The sequence below is a fragment of the Cyanistes caeruleus genome, chromosome 13 (assembly GCF_971803275.1).
Source record: "Cyanistes caeruleus chromosome 13, bCyaCae1.hap1.1, whole genome shotgun sequence".
In the NCBI taxonomy this organism is placed as follows: domain Eukaryota; kingdom Metazoa; phylum Chordata; class Aves; order Passeriformes; family Paridae; genus Cyanistes; species Cyanistes caeruleus.
In genome coordinates this window covers 2,796,121-2,821,655 of record NC_141713.1, presented here as the reverse complement: position 1 = coordinate 2,821,655, position 25,535 = coordinate 2,796,121, and the positions used below count along the sequence as shown (strand labels likewise).

The window sequence follows — 25,535 nt, the reverse complement described above, 5'->3', positions numbered from 1 at the left end:
ACTGTACCCTAATTCAGGACAGAGATCCTCACACCTCTTGCTCCACCTATGTAATTTCCCATACACTTCTTTTTTATGTAAACATCTGTCACCCACACAAGCTGTGAGACCTGAGGAAAGGTGTTGCTGTCACCCAGGAACCCAATGGGGACACCCCACCACCCCTCACCTGCCAGTTTTCACGCTGCCCAGGCTGTAGTGGATGCAGTTCAAGCACTGGTCAGCGTTGGGGCCATCGCAGCCCTGGTCACCACACTCAGAGTGGCACGGACCTGAGGAGGGAGAGACCAGCTCAGTGTGGGAGAAGCTGAGCACCCTCCAGGCACTACTGCCAGGATGCCCTGAATACACCCCTCCCTGGACCAATGGACACCTGGACTCTTCCCCCATCTTATTCTATATCCTATATCTATTGTATTTTAAATGTTATCCTATCTATCCTATAGGGCTGCATGGCTTTGAGTGCTTGTCTTTCCTTTAGTTCATCCTTCCCAGAATGAATCCCACCGAACCATCCTCTGGCTGAGCACCAGTGCAGCAGCAGCTTTGAAAGAGGGACTTGCTCTCAGGGAGCAGCAGAGACACCCACCCCTGCCCATGCTGGAGGAGGGAAGGTGGAGCTTTTTTTACCCCTCAGACAGCTGCACCACCAATTTGTGGCTGGGATGGGGCATTTCCTACCTTCTAATTTCACCATCCTGCTGCCCCGTGCTGGCCACAGGCACTGCTCCTCCCAGCCTGCCTCAGCCCCAGGCAGGATCAGACCTCGTGGCTCCCCCAGTTTTTATCAGGATTTCATTTTCCTGGGGGGAGCAGCGTGGCAGCTCAGGCAGCGCTTACCCGCGTACTCCTCCTCCTCCTCCGCCACCTCCACCTGGCTCTGCAGGAAGGCGGCTCTCGATGGCTCCATCTCCGATGCTGGCACTTCCAGTGACCTCCCCCGGGACTGGGGCACACTCAGTGCGCTGTAGGGGTGCTCGCCTGTCCCGTAGAAGATGAGGCTCCACTCTTTCAGCTTCCCTGTGGGGCAGACACAACCTCAGCCATCCTGCTCCCTGTCTCGCCCGTCTCTGGGAGATCCAGCTTTGGGGGAATGGATGGGGGAGAAGGATGGGGAAGGAGGATGGACTGGACCATCAGGGTGTCACTGCTGGCACAGCAATGCAGAAGCAAACAGTGAACACCCAGAAATGTTCATGAGCCCCTGAGCTTCCAGCCCACACAAATGCAGCTGTTTAAGCCACTTACAAGGGATTTTTAATTCCATAACTCATCTGAGGAACCGCAGCATCACCACAGTCTCTGAGTCCAACACTGCAGAGAACCAGTAATTTTAAAAGCTCCACAATAGAGGATTATTTCTGTCTGACAAAAGCCACCCGGCACACACTGGATTATTTCTTGCTGCTGTTGCTCCAGCCATCTCTTTGCTTGACACAACAGAGGTCTGAGCTCAGCATCCCCCAAAACACTGTAGTGCACCTGGTGAGACCCCCTCCTCCCAAGGCATCACACCCACACCAAGACCCTTCACGAGCCACATGGCTTTGGGGAGAGAGTCCAAAAATGCTGCTGCTTCTTTCCAAACACTGTTTTTCTTCCAATTCCCCATCAATGCGAGTCACTTCATGCCTGCAGCGTGCTCGGCTTTAACTACTAATCCCTGTGTTTCCAGGAAGGGCTTAAAATTTGCAATACCCAAATCCCCTGGCTCTCCCAAAGGCATGAGAGGACACACCTGCTGCACAGAGCAGTGCTGGTGTGGAGCCTGAGAAGGGTCAAGCCCTGGAAGTGTCAGCTGGGGAAGCGCCTTTGTCAAAAGAATTGAATTTGCTTTAAATCTAAAATATCCTGCCTGAGGAAAGCCCAGGCTGCACTGGCCTGATCTGGGGGTGCAGCAGTAGCAGCAACATGACACTCATAGTATTTAATTGATATTAAATTAACCAATTTAGTGATATTAAATCAACATTTAATTTCCATTTCTGCTACAAGCTGGGAGCATGTTCCCTCTTTTTTCTCTTGCTGTGCCCTCTCTGCTTCAAACCCAGCACAGACTTTTTGAGGGGATGACTTAATGCACTCATTCTCATTTTGTTTTGCCAAGCCCTGATGCCTGTGAGGGGCTCAGAAACACCCGCCACAAACTGTAAATACCAGGGGGCAAAAGCAGCTCTGTGGGCGCTTTGCTGCTGCTCTCTGAGTTCAAAAGATTTGGGGTGAAGGCAGCAAACAGAAACACTTTCTGTGCAATGCACCCCCACGTGCACCTCCCGCCAGAAAGTAGCGTGGGAGAAATTTTTAATATACTCCTGGCTTCCTATCAGTGATTGTGTGGATTTAACACCCCCACAACACACGCCAGCCCCAGGCAGGATGCTTCACATCCCGCTGCCCCCAGCCAGCGAGGCGGCTGCCGCTTCCCGGCGGGGCCGGATCCTGCCCACACGGCTCCTGTGCTGGGAGGGGGTCAGGGAGCCAAGCTGGGGAGGAGGGGACACAGCAGAGTTTGGGACATGCAGGGGGTCAGGCTGAGCCTGGCCACCCCCCACCAGCATGGTGGCAGTCTAGGGAGGATGTCCATCCGACTGCAGCCCGAGGGGCATCGTCCCCTTGCGTCGTTGCACAACCAGCCCACATGCCAGATGTCCCAGCAGTGAAGCAAAACAAACAAACAACAATTACAGCTCTTGGGTTTCCTCATTTTGACTCATTACAGTTTAATTTTGGAAACCTGGCTCTTGGGTGCAGCCAGTTTACTGTTGCTGCTGCGAGAAAACCAACTTCCAGCTCAGCCAGACCTGCAGCCTCCTGCATTCAGAGCTGACATTTCGTTCCCATTTTTGAAAATCTGGGCAATACAGATTTTGTTGAAGTCCGTTAAACTCCAAATTTATAATTTATATAATTTATATAAATTTATATAATTTATACAATTTATATAAATTTATAGCCAAGCGAAGCAGCCTACAAAGGGTCTTGGGAGTGAGAGACTGGTGGGCCCTGGGGGATCCTTACCTTGCACAGCGGGGTTGCGCACTTGGGATGGTGTGTCGTGGATCTCCAGGGTCCACTCCCCCGCCGCCCGCTCCCCCCAGCAGTGGACAGTCATGAACTCCCAGCCCTTGAAGCCTTCATTGGAGTGGTCAAACACCCTGCAACGGTAATGTCATGCACTAAGAAATGTGACTTTGAATGTCGTATTTTATCAGAAAAGGTAGACAGCCAACTGAAGATTTTAGGGATCCTTGCATGCACGCTCCCTTGCACCAAGCTCTCCGGCAGCTGAAACCTGCACATGCCTCCCACTTCCCCCTAAAACCCAAGGAAACTTACAGCAACCCCCTAAAGGAGGATGCTGCCCAGCCCAGACGCGCCCTGGCTCTGGCTGCTCTCACCTCCTGGCGAGGAGCTGTGACCGTGTCCCGGCGGGGGAGATGAGGCTGATCTGGAGGTCCCCCCGGCGTGGGTGGGCGATGCTGAGCCGCACCACGACGTGCTCCAGGTACAGCACGTGCTGGTCCCGCTGCTCGGCGCAGGCGCTGCTCAGGGTGCTGGCACGCAGCATGTGGTCAGCTCGGATGTACCTGCCAGGGACAGGGCACGGCGTCAGGATGGGGACAGAGTGCCCCGGGCTCCCAGGCGTGGACACCCTGTTAGATCTGAACCTGCTGCTTCACAGCAAAAATTATCTTATCTGCCACTGCAATTCCCAGTGTCCTAGCAGGGGAATTTGCTGAATTGCTGGATGGTAACAAGATGAGTTTGAAGTGCTTCGAAGATCTATGCCTTATGGGCTGCAAGGGCGCTGCTTTATTATAATTACGAGTGCAGCGCTCCTCTTTGGGCTGTAATTAGTGTCTGTATCAGATAAATAGCTTCATGAACACACTTGGCTCTGCACTCATTCCTGTTTTGCATATGCAAGTCTCTAAAAGACTTTGCTGATTAACAACTCTCTTGCTCTACAGCCAGGAGTTGGTAAATGAGTGTCCACTTGGTCAGTGATTCCACTCTTCACCTAGGAGGGATTGACCTACTAAGGGTGAGATGTGCATCTGAGCTGGATTGAACCTGAAGCCGAATACAAAGAGAACCAAGACACTGGAAATTTGGTAAACTTTGCAAAAAAATCACCAGTTTTTGGTGTCTTCCATCAAGACAATGTGTTCAGTGTAAGGGTGGAGACACCAACACATCACTGCTCACGTAGGATCCAGCAGGCAAGGTGGATTTGGTCTCTCACTGTCAGCCCTCAAAAGCTCCCCATTAATCACTTGTCTGGGAAGCGAAATCTTGCAAAAGGGGAAAAAAATCACCCACTCTCAAAGCTGGCCCTGGAGAGCCCTAATGGGACCTGCACTTCACCAAGCCATAGACACAGACCCCACAACACTCACTTGGGCACCCTGTCCAGACTTCCCACACAGATGTGCTGGGGAGGAACCATCTTCCACTTCTTGGCTTCCACCACAATAGCATCAGCATCCACCAGCCCAAAGCCATATAGATGGCTAACTGGAAAGAGAGAAGACTCAGAAACCCTCAGCTTTCCCAGCAGGGATCAGGAGCTCCTCCTCAGTGCTTGGTGGAGCATCCTCCAACAATCAGGGAGGGTGTGGAGTTGACCCCGTTGGGATATGAAGAGTTTCATCACATGGAGCTCACCACCCTGGCCAAGTTACACCCCAAATCCACACTGGCACCCTGAAAACCCATTGCTGGGAGCAGTCCAAGGAAAGTATCAAGAAATTCTGAAGCTCAAAAGAGAGTCTCCAGCAAACAAGTTTTCCAAATCCCCACCAAGTAAGAGTTCCAAGCATCTCACCCCATGAATTACTGCCTTCTCCTCCCTCCACTTAACAGCCTGAAGGTAGGAGCCCTCAGTGAACCTGACAGTGGCCACCCATGGTGTATTTTCCCCATAAGTGAAGCTCTGGAGACCTTTATTTTCCCTTGTTTGGCTCTTCTTGCCCTGCCATCCCCACGGCCTCTCACCTTTGTGCCCCGCTCCGTTGGTTTTCCAGTCGGGCGCTCGCAGGTGCCCCGGCCGCGAGGTTTTGACCAGCAGATGCTGGACATCCCTCCAGGTGAGCAGGGGGCTGCAATGACACGTGGCTCATGGGGTGGCTCTGCTGTTCCCTGTCCTCCCAGCAGCAGCAGGTACCCCACAGGAAAAAAAAACCAAACAAAAACCACACCAACCACCCCTCTTTCCTGCCTAAAAAAAAGCAGAAATTGATGATTTAAATGCTGACACCCTGCCAGCACTTAAGGTATCCCAGCAGGGTGTTGTGCCCCAGGAAAGGATGCCACATGCTCATAGGAATTGTAGGATTTGCTCCTGGATAAGGCCATTTAGCTCTCAGGCTCCAGGGTAGAAATGAAGCAAATCAGGAAGGTATTCCTCATTTTTTTGTAGGAGACAGAGAGCAAAGCACATCCTGAGGCAGGATAGTGGGCTCGGCAGCTTGCTGATCCACAATACTGAGCAAACATTCCCTTTGTAGGAATAACAGCAAAAGATTGCTGGAAATAAAACCTGGGTTGTTCATTAAACAGAAAAATTAAACCCAAATTGTGTCGACCTCCCCAGACTGGGTTTGTGTGTTCAGAGTGCTGGACACTGAGTGCTCTGTGCTTCTGAGCCCCCTCAAGACCCCAGCTCAGGGATATTGCTGGAGAATTTTCCCTGCTTTACTTACAGTCAGTTGCTCAGCATCTCGAGCAGGGATTTATATTGCTCTTGAGCAACATTTAAAGAAAGAAATTCAATTTATTCTCGCTTGCCATAATGGAATGCCTGAGCACCAAGCTCTGGTAGTTAATGTTGCGGTTTATGCCTCAGCTAAACAATTCAAAAATTACATCTAAAGCTTTTAATATATTTATAATGAAAATGGCGTCTCCGGAAATGCTCTCACCCGACCTGGGTGTTGGGATTAAACCAGGGGAGGAGGAACGGAGCCACAATCACCATCCCTGGATGAGAGTGCAGTGCTGCCCTGAGGCTTATTCTTATTCCCAGCCTTCATTTTATTTCCACTCCATAAAAATAATAATAAGCTCATGAGAAGCCACTCCATGAAGCAACACAGGGATGCCCAAGGGCTGTTCCTGGGCTGAGGGACCATGATGGAACCAGGACTGGGATGGGGACAAGAGGAAAAGAGCAACTCGTTTGAACCAGGGGTGTGTGTGTCGCTGAAAAGTTCTGTGAGTTTTTGACATTGTGAAAAAGTAGTCCTTTTCCCCCAGAAATGCAACACTTGCTGAAAACCATCACTTCTGCTGACATTTCCCAATGTCTGTGATGTTTTCTGACTTTTTTTTTTTTCCCAGGAAGTATTTATAAAACTCCCATTGGAGCTGGCTGTCAGTGCTTTCAATGCACCTACTGAAAAGCCTGACTGATGTCACCAGCCCCAAACTTTTCAACAGATGGCAACAAGTGAAGAATTAGATCAATAAAACACCTGTGGGAAGACACATACAAAACAACAACACTGCCAGAAAGGAGCGATTTAAAATAACTTTGTGTCATTTTGGTCACTCCAGAGGAAACAAAACCACCTTGTTTCTTTCAGGTTTTGCTCACCAGGTGCTAAATGTGGGAACATTTCTCCTGATGAGGTTACACTTACTTTGCCTCCAAAGCCAAGGCGATGATGCCTGCGACCATCGGGGCGGACACGGAGGTGCCGGTGTGGCCGTCGGTGCAGCGGTGCCGGAGATCCGTGGTGACCTGTGGAGAGAGGAGCTGCAGCACCCAGAGTGCTCCCAGCATGGGCCCTACCCCATTTGCACCCCAGATTTGCTTGGGATGCTGCCAGAGAGGAGATGAGCCTGTTGGTACCCAAGCCCTGACAAGATTCCAATGCCATCGGGGGGCACAGAGCCCCAAAAATGGGATGCAGATACATTTGGTGCATGAGAAAATGCCCCTCTACTTTGTACACCTTTTCTCAAAGGTGCAAAAACTATTTGAAAGGGAAAAAAAGTCCATTTGGCTGTGGATCAGCTGGAGGAAAAGGTGGATGGAGTGGTGTGGGTACACATCAAGGGATGCATACTGAGTTGGGACATATTAAACACTTTCTTTAAAGCCTCTAGCTCCTGGTCTTGGACAAGAATTTCCATTTGTATAGGGGGAAAAAGTGCCATTTCCAGCTTTTTTGTTTGAAGACAGAGCACAATGTTTGGGTACCAGAAACTTGGAGAGGAGATGGAAGGCCAAAAATGCTTTTTCTCATTTTAAAAGGCTCATAAGTTTTGAGTTAATCTGGTGATTTCTGGATTGGAAGCTGGTTTGGGTTTTTGCCCAACAGTGCTCCAGTAGCACTGGAATGGGGCTGGCCTCAGCCATGCAAACACTTCTGCAATGCCATGAAAATGCCACTTGCATTTTGTTTTCTGGCTGGAAATTCATCTTTTGGGGGTCAAAGAAATTACTCCTCAATACAAAAAAAAAATATTTACTTGTTAAAGAGAAAAACAAACAAACAAACAAAAAAACCCCACAATTTTTGGTCAGAAAGCCTCACTTGGGTGGAAAACTCCCTCCCCAGGCTGGGTAAGGTGCTGTGTTGGTGGGAGATGCTTTACTTCCCAAGGTTCAGATGATGCACAGGTGTCAGTAACAGTCAGCCATGGTGTGACCAGGCCACTGCAGCTGTTGGGACAGGGCAAATACAGCCTGGGTGACAGGGAAAACTGCACTGATCCACATGTGCAAGCATTTTCAGGGAGTTCTTGGCTCCAGAAAGTCTCAGCTCCCAGTTTGGGGCTGCCACACCCCTGTTAAATGTCTTCATTCTCAACCTTTTTTCTCTCTCAGGCTAAAAATCCTCAAAATTCACTTTTATAAAAAAAACCAAACAAAACAAGATGCAGTGAGCAAGTACTTTGGGGAACAGGTAAATATTTACGTGGGTATTTTTGCAAACCTCCAGCCCTTTCACCCATTTACCATGGAAAACACGACATCCCTGAGCAAAAACCAGGGCAAAACCCTCTGCAGAGCTAAGGACAAAGCCTAGCTCTTCCAACTAAGCCATCACCCACAGCCCAGCTGTACAGAAAACACCCAGGAGGTGCTGCCCCACTCGATGTTGGGGTAAAACTCACAATTTTCCGCTCATAGAACGCCCCGCTGCTGTAGGTGGTGGCGAGGGTGGAGGCACACTCCTCCAGGTACCAGGGCTTGTAGCCGTTCTCGGTGGTGCTGCTGATGGAGATGGTGTAGATGCTGTTGGTGTAGCCATCACAGGAGCAGTAATCGCCCTCTCTGCCGCCGTTCCCCGATGCCCAGACGAAAATGGACCCCAGTCCCCTGCGACCCTGCGGGCACAGAGAGTGTGGAGGGTTAGAGGAGGTGTTTGCCCAGGATGAGAGGCTATCTTGGCATGGGGAGGAGGGGGTAAGTCTGATTTTTGGGTGTTTGGTTAGGGTGGAAGGATGGGTCCCACCCTGCCCAGCACTCAGCCCCCTGCATCAGTCCCCACATGTGTCCCTCGGCTCAGTCAGTCCCAGTTTACAGGCAGTGATTCCCCCAAAAGTATGGGAGAGCCTCCAGCAACAGGATTTTAGCATTTTCCATGGGAGAAAACATCTTGGATACTCAGAGTCCCTGGACCAGGCACTAACACACAGCATGGTGCTTTTAGGGATGGCCCTGCAGGAAGAACTGGCAGGGAACCCCCAAACCCCAAATCTCCCAAGCCCACAAAGCCCCTCATGAACCACCCAAACCACCAGAAGCCTTCTCCCAGCCTATCCTTTAGGTTTCTTTTGCTTGTCTTTTAAATCCCATCCTTTTCTCCCCTCCCCATCACTTGGCTGGAACATCTGATGGGGCCATCCTCACTGGGTACAGCTCTGGGACCCCACTGGAAGTTGGGGAGTGGGAGGGGTGTGCCTGCTGCTCAGACCTCCCTGGATCCAGGGGAAAATCCCACCTGGCAGCAGCAACCATGGTGCCAACGAGGAGCCCCTAGAGAAGCCAATACCATGGGAAAGAGCCCCATTCATCCCTGCATCCAACCCACTGCCGGGACACCCAGGAATAACCCAGCCCTGCGGGGGGGTCACAAGCAAGGTGCCGACAACATCCCAAACAGGAGGATTTTTGGTGATCCAGAAGGGTTAGGGGCAGGAAATGAAGTGGCTGGTTTTCTTCCCTGCCCCGTAAGGCAGGGTTCTCCGGGGAGGATGGAGAGCTGCCGGGCTTGGCAGGCGATGGAAGCAGCGGAGCAGCCCCATCCTCCCCGCGGCTGCTCCTGCCACGGAGAGATTTTGGCACTCGCCTGGGCAGATCTGGTGTTTACATCCCTCCCACTGCTCTGTAGCAGCTTCCTCCACAAAAAATAATAATAACAATAATAATAATAATAATAAAGCAGCTTTGCTCTGGAGGAATTCACCAGGATTTATTGTGGGCTTTAGGCGCCAGGGGGAGCGGGATGGTTTATTACCTGTCTCGCCCCCCTCCTGGGGCAGAGGCTCTCTGAGCTGACCCTGCCTCTGGATACACAGTCTAAGTCAGCCTCTTTCCTTACTTTATGAAAGTTTTCATTATCTGGGCTGCCTCCCAGCCAAACTGGGTGGGTATTTCCCTAGCAAAGATTAATAGAGCTGTCTGGAGCTCTGCAAGAAAAAGTGCAATTGCCAAGGGAATTACTGCCCTGCTCCACATCACCGAGAGCTTGACCCAGCTTGCCAGCCCACCAAGCCTGCTGCTGGCATCTCCCATCCCACTTTCCAGGGTTTCCTGGATCTCCAAGGAGGCAGCATCCCAGCCCACACACTTGGCACAGACAGTGACCATCCAGCTCCCCACACCAAAGTCAAAATACCTCCAAGGATGGGTCCCACTGCATGCAACCCAAACCTTCCCAAATCACTAATCAGAGGAATAAAACCAGACACAATTGGCCAAGCATCTGGAGATGTAGCAACGATTTTGATTGGGATCAGATGATTGGGAGCCCAGACCTCCCTTTCATCCCTCGCCCTGAGTGTCGCACCCACGGGACCAAGAAAGGCTCAGACCTGCTCCAAACCCACGTCCCTGCGATGCCCAGGCAGGGCTGCACTGGGGGAAGGTGGGTTTGGAGACAGCACGGTCACATGAGGACATGAACAGGCACATGAATGACACTGCAACAATGCACAGCTAACACCTGACAGCATTCCTGGCAGAGCAAGAGCTCACCACATATTGCAGCTCCCTCGGGTTGGAAAAATCCATTCTTTCCCTTTGCACTCAAACAAGGCACACTCAAGATTTCTGTAAGCAGACCCCAAACATCCAGTTTCTTAACTTGTCATCCTCCTAAGCCAATGCAATGCCAGTGAGGGGCTCCTGGCTGCTATAAAACCTGAATCTGGGCATCATTTAAAGCAGGGAACCCCTCCCTGGCCAAGCTGGGGCTGATCCAGCTCACCCCAGCAGCTCATGGGCTGTCTGTGGGATGCACAGCATCTCCTGCTTCCGCAGCACTGCGGGGCCTGGGTGTCTGCCCAACAGCACTCCACGAATGACCAGGATAAATATCCCCTCGTTAGCTAGGGAACTAATAAAGTGTGGCTGGAGGAACAAGAAACAAGATGATAAATTACCCCAGCGCAGTCCTATCGCTAATAGATAAAGGTTATTTTAATGTTTCCATTAAAAACTCAATTTTAAGGATTTATAACTCGGTTACAGCTGTTTGCTCGGGCTAAAGGTGGCAGTTAACTATCTGCTTGCAGCTTTCCTCGTTATTTAAGGAGATGGAGTTGGCAATTACGAGCTGTGCATGTGGGATAGTGGGTGCTGCAAACACGGGGTGGCAGTGGGGAGGCTGGGGTGCCCCCTGAGAGGCAAAAACAACATCCTAAGACAGTGGGGCTGTGCTATGCAAGTGCTGCTGCCCGTTTGCTCCTGCATGGAAAAATAAGGTCTAAAAAGCAGCTTGTTCCCCCGTATTTACACGGCGTGAACTCCCCGGCACTTCAATGGATTCCTCGGCAGGCTCACCGCCCCAGCAGGAAATCAAGTAAACAGTGGGAAAAACGCTCCACCCTATTTTTAGATAAGAGGCCACCCCAACTCCCGGCACGCTGCGGGAAGAGGCAGCAGAGGAAGGAGTGGTGGCAGAGGTTGAAGTGGGGGCTTCACAGCCCAGCCTGGGGCTGCTGGCAATGAAACCCCAACCCCAGATTCTCTGGAGCACCCAGGGAACAGCCACTGTGGAGCCCTGAGCCACTGCGACACTTACCCATGGCACCCACCGAGCTGCCAGAGAGGGCTGTTTCCCAAAGCTTTTAGCCAATGTTGGGCATTTTTTAAAAGTATCCAAAAAGGGAAGGGCCACAGGAAGGCCAGAGCATCCCCAGCAGTGATTGACAGCTGTCAACCATATGTGATGTTGGCTGAACTTTCTTACTGGAGAATCTCAAGGACAACAATCCATTGTCAGATCCTGTGGCAACACCCATGTCCCTTCCCAGCCATGACACAGCCACTTTTTCTGGGTGGAAAACCAAGGGAATGCTTAACGTGACAGAGGCCCCTGGGAGAGGATACCAGGAGCCCAAGGAGCGTGGAGGAGAGGGTTGGACACGCTGGGGTTTGGGATACTGCTGTTTCCATCCACACCAGCATCCAGGGGGGATATTTTGGGGTGCAAAGTTACATCCCCCAAGAACTGCTTTGTGTTTCTCATCCCGGCAGAGCTTCACAACACAACCTGGGGCCTCCCAGCTCTGCTGGGGCTGTGCCAGCCGTGCTGAGGGGTCCCACCATCACCGGGCACCTCCCGCCATCACCACCCTCAGCCGCCAAATCCACCGGAGCTCTTAGGGGCGCCGGGGAAAACAAGGAAAAATTAGAGATGATTGGCTCCCCCCCGCCCCAGCCCTAGTGCTGGCAGTGCCTCAGGGGGCTGAGCTGCCCAACCCCGCGCCAGACCCCGGGCCGGCCGTGGCCCTTCCCACGGGACAGGAGGAGGAGGGCGAGCGCGTCTGGGCGCTGTGGGATCCACACCTTTTTAATGCCTTGCTCAAAAGCCTGTTTGGCCAATAGACCAGGTCCATCAACTGTCTTCCCATCATCATCTGGCCCCCAGCTCGCGCTGTAAATGTCAATGTAATCGGGTCTGATGCCAAGCGACTTCGCTTCAACAACATCTGTTACATCTCCATCTAACATACGAATGCCTAAAAGCACAAAAACATCAGACATTAGGGCTTCATGGCGTGGATGACAGTGTGAGGATTGCAATCAAAGGGCTTTGTTAACGGCGGCGGAAACCACATGGCTCAGGCGCGCCTGGAATAGCTTCAACCCATGGCCCCGCATGCCAACGAGCCTGGCAGCAGGATGCTGGGGAGCTACGGGGGAAGTTTTCTGTGTTGCTGGCTTCATGGAAAGTGATGGAGAAGGGGGTGTTAAAACTCACTTCCCCTCCACTGGCGGGGAATGGGTGGTGGTAGTTGTACTGCACTCCCCAGAGACAAAATCCCCCCACTAAAATAGTTTTTCCTCCCCTTTTGATTCCTTAGCTAGCATATTTCTCCACCTGGAAGATTTTGGTGTTTCCTGAACACTCATGCCCCCCCAGCTTCAGGCACACTGGTGGGATAAAGCCTCCCCCCTCAAGTGGGGATGGATGACTGTGACTGTCCCCAAACCCCATCACTGCCCAATTGATGCCAGTGGTTCCCTGGAGAGGGAGAAGCCCTAGGAAAAAACCCAGGCTGTGGTTTGTATGACCAAAGTCAGAGCCAGGACCCCAACACATGGTGGGACAACAATGCCACCCAGGATAACTTTCACTTCCAGCTGGGAATGCCAGCAGGTACCAGCCAGGATGCTCACAGGCAGAGCCCACCAGCCATGGTGGGATTGCTGCACACCCCCAGCCTCCAACTGCTGCAACACAACAGCACAACTTCTGCTGCTCTCCATCACCCTTTCCCTGCTGGATTTCCTCTCCACACAGTGGGTAGAGGGTGCCAGGCACCCCAACTGGCTGCCCAGAAACAGCCCTTGCAGGAAAAGCGATGCTGGAAATTTCAGCATCGTATTTTGTCAGCCAGGGACAGTCTGGTTTATAAAAACGCATTTTCCCTTCCACATGTATTTTGTCTTAAAGCAAACAAATGCAGGCAGATGTCATTCCAGCTGCAGCTGCGCTCTGGACACAAGTCAACTCAAATATCTCCTTCTGACGCTGTCCCTGACCAGCCAAAACCAAGCTTAGAAATGTAAAATCAGGGAGCAGCGCTGTTCCCAAAAAATTCCTCTTTGTCAACAAGAAAACACAAGGAGAAGGGGCAAGGAGCCAAGGCCAGTGTCTGAGCTGCACACGGCAAGGAAAACCAGACGAGGGATGGGGTTTGTGCTTGCTTTATGTGGCTTTTTTCATCAGCAAGCCCAAAATCTGCCTAAAGTCAACCCAAAGCCTGCCCAGAGACAGCCACCCACAATGAGGAACTGGTCAAATAATGGGGAGCAGGAGGGAGCAGGGGTGGGTGCTGCAAAATAAATGAGCTTTGTGTCACACAGGGAGCAACACCAACCTCCAAAGCGAGCGTTCGAGGAGAGGAAAGAGGAGGAGGAATGGCAGGAGCCCTTTCCTTGAGCAGTGATGTGTTTTGCCCAGGGCATATGAAAAGCAATGCAAGAGCACTGAAGAGCAGCCAGTAAAATTAGATGGGAGCTCTCCCAGTGTGACAAATAGGCTTCCCCAACAAGTTGTGCTCATTAATCGCTGCTTTATTTGTGTAATCCATCTAAAATCACTCTCGCTGCAGCTATAGCGTATTTTCCTCCATGATCCCAAACTTGATACGGCTCAGACTCTATTTTTCCCCTTTGCCTGCTCACGTTGTGGGAAGCCCCCGGCCCCCAGCCCTCTGCCAGGTGCCTTGTCTCACTCAACACCTCCCCAGCACACCCCTGAGGCAAGGCACTCGTTAAAGGGAGCAAATTAAAATGAGACCCAGAGGTCGTCATAAAGTCAACAAGGAACGCTCGTCTCCACAGCTGCTGTAGGGAAAGGAGCATGAAGGGAATGGCCTGATCCTGCAGGATCCAACAAATCCCACCATCAGCTTTGTCTTGCTCTGCTGCTGCTTGCTGTGTGCTTGGAGATGGGCTTTTAGAGGCAAGAAGCCTCTAAGAAGCAAGAAGCCATCACACATGTAGGAGATGGGATGGGATGAGGTGCCGTAGCCCTTACAGCCCTGCCAGTCCACTCTTCACCCTCCCTGGGGCTATTTATTTCTTCCCCCTGGGGATTTTCCCAGCACAGGCAACCATGGGAGATACTAGGCCAAGAGCAAGATCCCTGTGGACACTGCTCAGACACAACCCTAACAAAAGCTGTTCCCTGCATAGCCAGGATGAATAAGCCAAAAGAAGGAATTAAACTCCAAATTCACCTGTGGGCACTTGGGTCCATGCTACTGATGGTCACTTCTCCCTGCACTTGGGTGGTAGGGAGGGGCTGCAGGAAAAGCCCCTCTCCTGTTCCAATCCTGCCAGGGACGAGGCTGAAGGCTGAAAGAGCCCAGCTCCAGGCATTTGTCCTCTACACACTTCCACCAGCCAGGGGACACCACACTCCCACCCCCACTACAACCCTCATCTCCCCAGGGTTGCCTGTGTTGGCCAGAACTGCCTCAGCTCAAACCAGCTGGGCAAATGCAAATGAACTCAGCAATGTTAATTAACACTAGGGTCCAATTTGGTGATAGGGATTCATTTGCTTTCCACACATTGTGTTATTTGAGGGCCTGCACAGAAGATCCCCCGTAGATGCATCTCTGGCCCTGCATCTTCTTGGGGTTTTTTCCCTGAGGATATTTTTGGGGTTCTCCCTAGGCCCCCTGCTTTGAGCAGCTCCTCAGCACCCTTTGACCCCACAAACAAATGCTCTGACCCTCAGCCAGCACCACTGACCACAGCAGACACAGCCACCCCAAGGACAGACCCCCTCAAGAGCAGCTATGGACTTTTGGTGTGAAAACATCACCTCCTCAATCCACATGCACCCTCATGGCAAGGATGCAGCCCAAGCAGAAAGTTTCCACCCTAAATACATGGAGCCAGAGTCCCCTGCATGCCATCTCACCCATCCTCCCCAACACCCCTGGGGCTCCCTGCAGCCAAGGCACCAAGGAGGAGACTCTCTCCTGGGGGAGCAGCATCCCACCTCTCCCCCAGGAGCCTGTTGGTGTGACCAGGGTGGTCACAGTCCCTCATGGGGATGGTGAGGGGCAGGGGAGCCACAGAGGTGCCAGCCTCACCTCCGATGCGGGCGTTGTAGGCGATGCCCACGATGCAGTAGGAGTTGTTCGCCGCCGCTGCCACCTCCCCTGCGCAGCGAGTGCCGTGCCTGCAAGAAGAAACCCCCCATCAGCTGATGGCCATGGCAAAGGATCCCTCCAGCCACACCCCACCCAGCACCCAAAACCCACCCCAGGGCTGGAGCAGAGGAAGAAACTGCCCTTGCCCAAAACCCCCACCAAGCGGGTGGAGGAAATGAATGCTGAAAGCAATTTGCTGTTTGTATTTTGCACCTAAATCCAATCTGCTGTTTGCATTTTACACCTTGATGCAACTTCCTCTTTGCATTTTGCACCTAAATGCAACTTCCTCTTTGCATTTTGCACCTAAATGCAACTTCCTCTTTGCATCTTGCACCTCTATGCAGGCTGCTGTTGGCATTCCTGTTTCCTTTCCATCTGTAACCATCCCTCTTTAACTGAAGCCCCAAAAATGCATCCACGCTTTGCTATCTCAGTCACCCATCCTGACTCATGTGGTTCAATCCCCAGCCAGGGCAAGGAACCCCCTGGTGCTGTACTGGGTGACTGGAGGATTCGTTAATTAATGTGGTTGGCACCAGCTGAATTTGCATTAAACACAAGGACACTGTGCAAAGCCCTTAACACAGCCTCCTCCACAGCACTGGGAATGGGGAAAGGGACCTGGAAGACACCCCAGAGGGGACAGCCAGCCTCAGGGACACCCCCAGACTCCTTGCTCCATTACAATTAGCATCACATACTTGTTCTCATTGCTGGCATCGTAGCGTGGAGTTGGGTCGTGGTCATTCCCATTAACATCATAGCTTGCAAGAGGGTCCTGAAAATATTAGATTCATCATTAGATTCAACATATTAAGTGGTTGTGGTGGCCAGTAGCTGCAGTGATGGCCAGTGCAGGCAAGCAGGGCAGAAAATGGTATTTTACTCTTAGTTTCTTACTGTTTGCTCAGAATAAATAGTTTTAGGCTGCAGTCCTGCATGGTTCCCAAGGCAAATATCCTGCTACCTCAGGAACTGCTCCTCTGAACCCCAAATCCTGCAGGGTTCAGCACCCCCCTCCCTCCCCCTGTGGCCATGTGGGGTTTGAGCTAGGGTTCATGCAGGTTTTTGGCTCTGCCCTGGTGAGCAGAGGGAGGAGGCTGCTTCCCAGGCAGCTGCAAAGGGAGTTTCCCCCAAACCTCCTTATCTAAAAACCTCATTTCCTTCTTAAAAAAAAAAAATCTCAAGCTTTTTTTTTTTTTTAAAAAAAACAAACCTTTTCCTCTACATATGCCAATGCACAGACTTCAGCTGTGTTTACACACTGAAATTCTCCATAAATCAGTTCATGGTGAGGATCAGCCCCAGTCCATCCCATCCATCCCCCAGCTCACATAGTTTTGCAGGAGGTCGGGGTGGTTCCTCTCTATGCCGTCATCGAGGATGGTGACCACCACGTTCTTGCCTGTGTAGCCCCTCTGCCAGGCTGCCAGGATGTTCATCTCCGACCTGCACCGACTGTTTTTATCACCACAGTGCTACGGGGACAAACACAGCTGCAAAAGGGCTGCAACCCCATTCCAGCCCATCTAAGCAAACAGCCAGGCTGGGAGCCCATTTAATCAACCAGAAAATATATTTACAGCCCACCCCCTGCCATATAACTTGCAGATTTGTTATAACTTGACTCTACAGATCAAACCCATCCAGCAGCAGTTAATCCAGGCAATGCTATCTCCCTATTATTCTTTTCCTCTTCCATTTCAAGTACTATGGGCTCTTGGGTTTTGAAGTGCTCACTTCCTTTCCACCCTTAATTTTCAATGAATTTCCCTGTCAAATACAGATCGATGAAGCAGGCAGGAGAAAAATTATATTACGAATAAATGGCTGCAGCTCTGGGATGGGTAAAATACAGCGGTGCTGCTCCCAAGCCTTTGCTGTGCAGACCATGATGAGGGGCTGCTAACAGGGGTGAAACACTTCAAACCAGACTCTCAGGTGTATTAATTCACTATTTTAAAATCCTGCTGCCAAGCACATTTGATGCTATTATTTCATTACTGGCTGGGCTGAACAAAGATTGATGATGCATTTGCTTAGAAATAAATGACCCCCCCATAAAGCAGTGACAGGGAGACACCCACCAGGTACCACATGTTGGGCCACACTGGGTCATTGAAGGGCAGGATGTGTGGCTCCCCTCGGACCTGCCTCTTCACCCTCCTCTTCACCTCCTGCTGCTGCAGCCAGTCCACCTGAAAGCAGAGACCTGGGTCAGCATCACCCATGGGCACTGAGCCTGGCACTGCCCACTGAAATGGGATGTGGGATGCAGAAGCAATGCCAGCCTCAGCCTGAGCCCATCCCAGCATCACCCCGTGCTCTGGTAAACCCCCATCTCCGTGGACAGAGCTGCTGTGGAGACAGCAGCTCCATTTGGAAGGAGACAGGATGGATGGACAGACAGACAGGGTGAGCTCAGCTCATTGTGCTGTCTAAGCCAGACCGGATTCCTCTGCCGGTGCAGCAAAACCCTGGAGCACAAATAGCGTCGCCTCCGAGCGCGTGCCTGAACCCCCGGCTTAGCCAAGCACAGAAGCACGCGCTGGAGTCCCGCTGGAGACAGACCACATATTTCAGAGTTTAGTCAAAGTTTTGGAGAAGACTCAGGTGCTTGGCTTAGTTTTTGGGCTGATCCTTCCTGCTGGCTGGGAGGCAGCAGCGCAGCCCTGACGCTGTTCCACCTGGCTCTGGGGCTGCTCATCCTTCGAGCTCCTTCCTCCTGATAAAATAAAAACTGGGGGCTTTACCCAAGCACAACACACATTTCCCAAAAATATGTGACGGCCACACACGGCCGTGGCAGATCTCAGGGGACGTGGCCAGCTCCACACAAGTATTTTTGGCAGTGGCTACGTGTGAGGTGGCCTTGGAGCTGACCACTCTGACATTTGTTTGCTTTCCAGCGGGGCATGACACGCAGAGAGATCAAACGGGAAATGATCTGGAAAAGGCCATGATTGGGAAATGCTGGTGTTTGCCCACAGTGCTGTGGCAGGAGCTGCCTAAGGTGCTGCTTTGGAAGCAGTCACATCCCATCCCTATCAAGCATTAACCACCCCCCCCAGACCTTTTATTGTCACAGAAAGGGCTTTCCTGCCTTCAGCATAGAGGTGAAACACAAGTTTAGTGAAAAAAGGTTATAAAAGTAATTTACAGACCAAATTTTTACAGATGTTCATGCTGGGGGAGAAAGGAGGCACCAGCCAATGAACTGTGAGGGCTGTGTGGCACATCCCTCCTTGCTGGACACATTCTTCCTGATGGCTCTGGGTCTTTTGGGAGCTGCTCATGGGGATGTCTCTACTGTTGTGACTAAGATTTTGTAACAAGAGGAATAAAAATACAAAGCACAACTTTTGTTGAGCTCATTTATGTAAAACTGTCAGCTGAGCTGAGCTCTTGCACAGTTTATTGCTTTGTGCCTTGGTTGGAGGTGGATGTCAGAAACCCGACAGCTTCCAGCCTAGAGCTTGGGTTTTAAACACATATATATTATAAAGAAAAAAACACTGTTGAAAGGGGGGAAAAAAAATGTATTTCATAGAAAAATGATTTTCCACGCTGCCTTGGCTGCCGAGAGCACACCGCTTTGCTTACACAGTGATGGATTTAAACACTAGAAGCAAAAATATAACTTCATGGTCTAGTTAAAAAAAAATAAAAATACAATAAATAGAGGTTATGGCCCAAATAACAGGCTTTTTTCCTTAAAGCACCACTCCCTGGCAGCATTTCCATGAGTCTCACTGCTCAAGCCACAGCTACCACCTTTCCCTGCTGCTTTGCAGGATACAGGAATAATGGTAAGGTGTGGGATTTTGGGGGGTCTTGCCAGGAGTTGCCTCATGGGGATGTCTTCATCTCAAACAGGCTCCTGATGGACCCCGGTGCTGCCAGCCAGGAGTCAATGGAGATGTCGTGTGTGGACACAGAGAAATCAGCAGTTTTAAGGACATTGATTTCAAGGAAGAGTTGATAAATCAATGTGGCTGGCATGGGAAAATGGGCAAGCAGGAAGGAACCTGGGGCATTCCTGCAACAGCTCCTGCAGCTCATGAAACTCAGATCAACTTCCATTGCTGATCCAGGGTGGGGGAAAAGCTTCTTGGAATGTAAAAAATAAAGGAAAAGAAAGGCTTTTTACTACAAGAAGTGACCCAAAGTGTTACAGTCCTGAGACCCAGGGACCCTGCTCTACCCCTGCAAACCCTAATTATTGCAAAACCACAGACTGGTTTGGGTTGGGGGGAGCTTTAAAGCTCATCTCATTCCAAATCTTCTGCCATGGCCAGGGACAGCTTCCACCAGACCAGGCTGCTCCAAGTCCCCTTCAACCTGGCCTTGAATACTTCCAGGGATGGGGCAGCCTCCCCATCTTCAGCAGCAGCTTCTCTGGGTAACATGTGCCAGGGCCTCATAACCTTTGCAGCCAAGAATTTCCTCCTAGTATCTCATCTTACCCTGTCCTGTGTCAGTGTGAAGCCATTCTCCCTTGCCCTGACACTCCAGACCCTCATCCAAAGTCCCTCTCCAGCTCTCCTGGAGCTCCTTTAGGTAGTGACAGCAATTAGCAATAAAGAGGTGACTGCGTGGCCCCAAAGGACCCCATGAGGAGGCAGCACAGGCAGCCCCAAGCTGGACCCTTCACCCTTGCTAGAAACAGAGCAGGAGCTTTTTATGTTTCCCCTCACTTTGAGATTTTTCAGTGTCTGAGGCCCAGAGCTGGCCAGCCTGGGAGGCTCCACCAAACACAAAAACCAGCACGTGTGAGGGTGCAATTCCTTTTGCAGCTCTAGAAAAGTGATAGTCTGACTTATCACAGAGGGTGTTCAGGAGTTAAAGTGGAGATCCAGGATAAACAAGATAGTGCCAGCACATGTTTGCCATAAATCCCAGCAAGTAATTCCAATGGGGTTGATTTTGCTGTGGTGCATGGCCAGAGGCACAGGGACAAAGGCCATGGCAACCCCTGATGAGAATTAAGAGACTGGAGCAGAGGATGGAGGCTCAAGCATAGCATGGACCAACAGGAGCATTCCAATGAGCAAGGAAAGTTTACTGCAATAAGAGCTGCAAGTGGAGCCCCTAAGAGGGGTGGCACAGCATGGCCCCACTGTGCATCCCACTGTCCCTCCCTGCCTCCCACCACCACAAACTGTCCCCAAAATTGCTGGATTTGCCACATCCTTCCTCTCTTTCCATCACCTGCCACATCTCTTGGCTCATATCAGCCCCAGAAGGAGCAGCCAGCTGCAGGGTCTCTTGGGGCAGCACGGCAGCTCAGCAGCAGCATGGTCACACAAGGATCATGATTCCCTGTGTGTCCTGGAGTCTCCCCTCTCAAAGACTTCTCCTGAGGGTGAAGAGCTTGGCCGTGGTCCTCCTGCCCAGCTCATGCCACCGACCCCCACAGCAAACAAATAACAGCACTGGAAACAATAGCCCCTGGAAGGCATGAACCACCCAACATCTGCAAACAACCGGATTGGCTGGTTCGGCAGGATTTCTGCAAGATTTGTTTCCATCTTCCCGATTCCAGCTCCTGTCCTCGTGCCTCCAGGTGATGTTTTCCTGCATGCATTCTAAGCTGGTGTCATCCAAATGCATCACTTAAACGATTTGTAAATGTAGATGGGAGAGGGGGAGAGACAAGACATGCCAACAGGTTTTGAACTTATAAGGAAGGATTAAGAGAACAGGAGTTAATTGTTCCAGCTTGAAGCCCACAGAGCAAGGTAAGGTAAAGGTTAATATGACTAAAAGCCAGTTGATTTAGTTTGCATTATAACCAGACTCATTTAAATGGGGGTATTTCAAATGCAGAGAGTTTGCTGGGATGCCTATGCACCCCCCTGAGGGCAAACAGCTTTAATTAAAGCCCAGCACACTTCCAGGGCACCAGGCTCTCCTTGCAGAGGTTTCCCCGCTGGCAACGCAGCCACGCGTACGCCTCCTCCTCAAAAATGTGCTACAGACCTTGTCCAAATATTTAACAGCAAATCTCTCCGGAAAGCTTGTGGAGGGCAGGGCTGCTGTGCATGTCTGGAGAGATGTGGACCGGACATGTGGTGCCGTGTGGGTTGGAGATGTCTTGGGAAAGAGCATCCCAAGGATGTCTGAGCTCTGGGATGGGTAAAATACATGCAAGGATGACCCAGCATCACTGCAGGTACCAGCAGCTATAGCACAGGTACCTTCACCGAAATGGCTTTTACTGCTTTTATGTCATTCCCCCCCCACAAAAAAAAAAAAACCTCCTCACCATTAACCCTTCCCCTCCTCTGCACAAGTCACATCTCACAGTGCTCAGAGGGAGCTGGGGGAGGAGGACAGCCAAAGCGGAACCCCAACCTTTCCCCACCACCCCAAACCCAGCTCACCCAGGTCCCTCCTTGCCTTCTTCCCCCCCCCCAATTACTTTTGTCAATTCAGCTGCTCCAAAAATCCCTTTGGATGCTTGCTCTAGGAAAAAAGCAATGTAGAGCTATTGCCAAGGATTTCACACATAGCAACCATTGAGGCAGCAAGTGTTGTGGCAACTGGATCAACACCCTGAGCATGCAACAGCCTTTCTGTCCTGGAAAGCTTTTCCCCCTTTTCTTCCTCCCGGCTTTCAAGCAGATGTTAGTGTTTAGTCACTTTTACGTATTTTTCACCACCGCTCTCCGTACCCATGTCCAATGAGTCACTCGTGTGTGCGCAGGGCTGTGGCTCAAGGGTAACATGTCATCTCAAGATGCTCCAGCTCACGCTTCACCCAGAACAGCCTTCTCCAGGTACAGGTGGGGACCCTCATCCCACCACCCTGCAGAGGCTGGGGTGCCCAACCCCATACCTTGGGGTCCATGCGGAGGAAGTTGTGCGGTCCCCGGCTGCTCAGCGTGGAGCGCTTAAATGTCTTGCTGTGGTGAAAGTGGTAGTAGTTTTCCAAGCTTCCAATCTGCAAAAAATGAGAGGTTGTTTGGCTTTTTTTTTTAAAGTCTGTTTTCCCATGGCTGCCCCCCACATTTTGTACTGGCAGCATCAGTGCAGCCGTGCCCTGCACCCCAAATCCCTCACTCCCAGAGCTCCTGGGGCTCGGGAGGATGCAGGATGCTGGCACGAGCCCCGGTGCCACCGCTGTGACAAACAGCGTTGGTGGTCGGACGCTACACTGGCACAACAGAGCCCGGAAAACATTTTTATGAATTTTCACCCATTAAATGCATCTTTGAAAACTGCCTTTCATCAGCTCCCAAGCAGAAATAATGAGCTAAAAATGAGCTCAGCAGCTGCGGCGCAGCCAGGGGAGCTGTGCCTCATCCTCCTGCCTTCTCCGCCCGACGCTCCGGTTTCGCACATAAGGAGAGGTGATGTGATCCCTGCTCGCCCTGGGATGCTCCTGGGAAGCGTGGGATATAAATGTGCATAGCCTGGAGTGAGGGATGGCAGCATTTGCAAGAAAACGCCCGGTGCCAGCCACACCACCCTGCCAAGCCCCGGGGTGGCTGCGCTGCCTCCGGCCCTCTCATCCTGGCATCTGGAGACACCACAACTCCTCTTTTTTCATCCCAAAAGCATGGATAAAGTCCTGGGGCTATGCAATGAATCGAGGGATCTCAGCCAGACACCGCATGTGAAACATCCCACAGGGATTCACAGCCAGAGGGACAGGAATGACCCAAAAGCTTCACTCCTTGGTATGTGGCTCCCAGATCACATAATTTGGGTGCAAATTGGGATTTATTTTTGTTATAAATTCATTTTTGCCCAAGTTTGGTTTTCTTTTTTTCCCCCCTGCCAAAAAAACCCCAGATCCCATGTCAGGAGCTGGGTGTTGGGAGCCAGTGACATTCCCTGTGTCTTGCTCACAGGACCAGAAAGAGCCATCCTAGAAGCACCCATCTCCAACCCACAGCAACATCTTTAAGACCATGTGTGACCCAGGGGCCAGCATGACATTCCTGAGGCCAGACCAGGGCTGGTTGCAGTGGAACAGCAGGGAACAAACAGGTTTGTCTGGATCAGATGCTAAAGCAGATGACAACTACTTACATCTTTATCACACTTGATACCTTGAGATCTGCCAGTGTCTCTTACGAGCATTAAATATTTAATTAGTCTTGCTCTGCTTTTTATGCCAGGATGTCATTTCACCAACTTTACTGCTGTTAGTGTGATTTTTGTAATTTATTTCCACTCAAATTCATTTAAACTCTCCCTCTTCCCCCTTCACATTACAGCATAGCTGGGCATTTTCTTAAACATCCACATAAAGAGGATGCTCATTGCAATCTGCATTTGTCTTTTAAACCCATTCTTCAAATCCATTTGCACTTAAAAAAGAGAAGAAGGGTGCTTCAGCCTCTCCATATTTTTCAAGGGAAACCTTGACAAGGCCACCTTGCCTCTTGCTCACTTTGCCTGGAAATCGGAGGGCTTACCATAAAATCCTGCAATGGTTTGGGTTGGAAGTGATTTAAAGACATCCAGTTCCAACCCCCTGCCGTGGGCAGGGCCACCTTCCACTGGATCAGCTTGCTCCAAGCTTCATCCAGCCTGGTCTGAAATAGGGATGGGGCATCCCCAGCTTCTCTGGGCAACTTGTGCCAGTGCCTCACCATGCCCACAGTAAACAATTCCTTCCTAAGTAAGGAATTTTTTCCATTAGTTTCACAAATAAATGCAAAATTACCACACGATGCAAAGCAGCAAGAGCACAGGGAAGGTAATGACCTCATCTCGGGCTCTGAGGATACATAGCCAGAGCATCAGGAAAAGAACTCTGTGCCCCACTTCTTTATCCTCCTGGGATTTATGGGCAGAAAAATAAGAAAAACTTTCCCATACTGGGAATACCTTGAAAGTCTGAGCAGAGGTTGGTCCCAGTGGACCAGTCTGGTAGACCTCCAAATGTCCTGTTCCATCTAAGATATTCTAAGGAGAAAAACTTGTAAATGTCATTTTTCTTTTAAATGAAAAAGGATTTATTGTCCTCCTTGTGGTCAGTCAGCTCTGTAAGGGCTCTACAACGCAACCCCATCTCACCCAAACCATTTCATCTGGGCAAAGTACAGCTACACCAGCACTGGTGCCTTCCAGAAGGGTGGGTCCAACTGGGAAGGCAGTGAGCACTCCCCTCCTGGGGACACCACCCTTTCCCATCAAGGACAAGAGGTCCAGTCGCTGAGCTCCTGCCTTCAGGAATGTGATTCTCATATGATCACAGATGCGTTCAGCTCAGTAAGATCAAGCCAAAAGCTGTGAGATGACAGGAATCCAGGGAAGCTCCAAATACAGCCCAAAATTAATCCCATCTCTCTCCTGCACTGCAGGTGAGACCAACGAGGATGCGCCAGCCCTTTCAGAACTTAAGTGTTGGACACCACAAATAGAAAAAATTCATATAAACCCTGCAACCAGGATAGGAGGGAGCTCCCCATCACCCCCGAGCCAGCGGCGCTGCCCGGGGCTCCGGCACCCAACGCCCTCGGCCAGAGCCTGTCCCGGCTCGCCCCGGCACAGCCGGGGAACAAAGCCCGGCGGGGAAAAATGAGCAGGCGAGGAATGAGCAGGCGTTCGAGGGTGTAAAAGCAGTTTCTTTTGTTTAGTTGTTTGCTTCACTTAAATAGAAGTTGACGCAAGTGATTCCCCAAGGGAAATGTCACTCTGTCATGACCCAGAAGGGTTTAGAGTGTCCTGGCTCTTGGTTTGGGCACGGGAAAGAGTGGGGAAAGCTCAGAGCTGTGTGTGCCAACCCCAGCAGTGCCTTTCCCAGGCGGAACCATTTCAGAAGCCTCCAGGATTGAATCTCAGAGGAAAAGAGGTCTCCAGACACCAAGGCAGGGCTGAGCCTCCTTGCATCCAGCTGAGTCTTCCAGTGACCATCACCTCTCCTCCTCCCTCGCTACCTTGGACTCCACTCAAACGTCTTCCAAGGGTGATAACATCCCTGGCAGGGTTTTCCAGCAGGTTTTGTCCAGAATAAGGCCCCCCAGGAGAGCACATTTCACTGGGGACACTGCCATCACCAGCAGCTCCAACAGCTGATGGTGTAGGAGGAGAAGAGGGGGACACCCAGGTGAGGCTCAACACACCGTGAACCTTGGGCACAGCACCACAAATGTCACACGAGCACACGTGCAGGGAAAGCTGTTCCTCGAGGTTTGACCCTGGACAGGACCCAGTGG

The 25,535-nt window shown here is 51.2% G+C and overlaps 1 protein-coding gene across 14 annotated transcripts in view; it reads right to left on the bottom strand.

The window, feature by feature from the left end:
- Positions 1-25,535, bottom strand: part of PCSK6 (proprotein convertase subtilisin/kexin type 6) — a 91,598-nt gene that overhangs the window by 6,895 nt on the left and 59,168 nt on the right. For all 14 annotated transcript variants that reach the window (XM_086848781.1, XM_086848779.1, XM_086848782.1 and 11 more), the window contains 14 exons: positions 22,202-22,306; positions 17,448-17,558; positions 16,695-16,838; positions 16,062-16,138; positions 15,298-15,386; positions 12,029-12,201; positions 8,128-8,340; positions 6,645-6,745; positions 4,999-5,102; positions 4,401-4,518; positions 3,399-3,587; positions 3,019-3,155; positions 841-1,020; positions 170-272 (listed from right to left, as the gene is read on the bottom strand). In XM_086848781.1, coding sequence (XP_086704907.1) covers positions 170-272; positions 841-1,020; positions 3,019-3,155; positions 3,399-3,587; positions 4,401-4,518; positions 4,999-5,102; positions 6,645-6,745; positions 8,128-8,340; positions 12,029-12,201; positions 15,298-15,386; positions 16,062-16,138; positions 16,695-16,838; positions 17,448-17,558; positions 22,202-22,306 — 1,844 coding nt within the window. The remainder of the gene's footprint in view (positions 1-169; positions 273-840; positions 1,021-3,018; positions 3,156-3,398; positions 3,588-4,400; positions 4,519-4,998; positions 5,103-6,644; positions 6,746-8,127; positions 8,341-12,028; positions 12,202-15,297; positions 15,387-16,061; positions 16,139-16,694; positions 16,839-17,447; positions 17,559-22,201; positions 22,307-25,535) is intronic.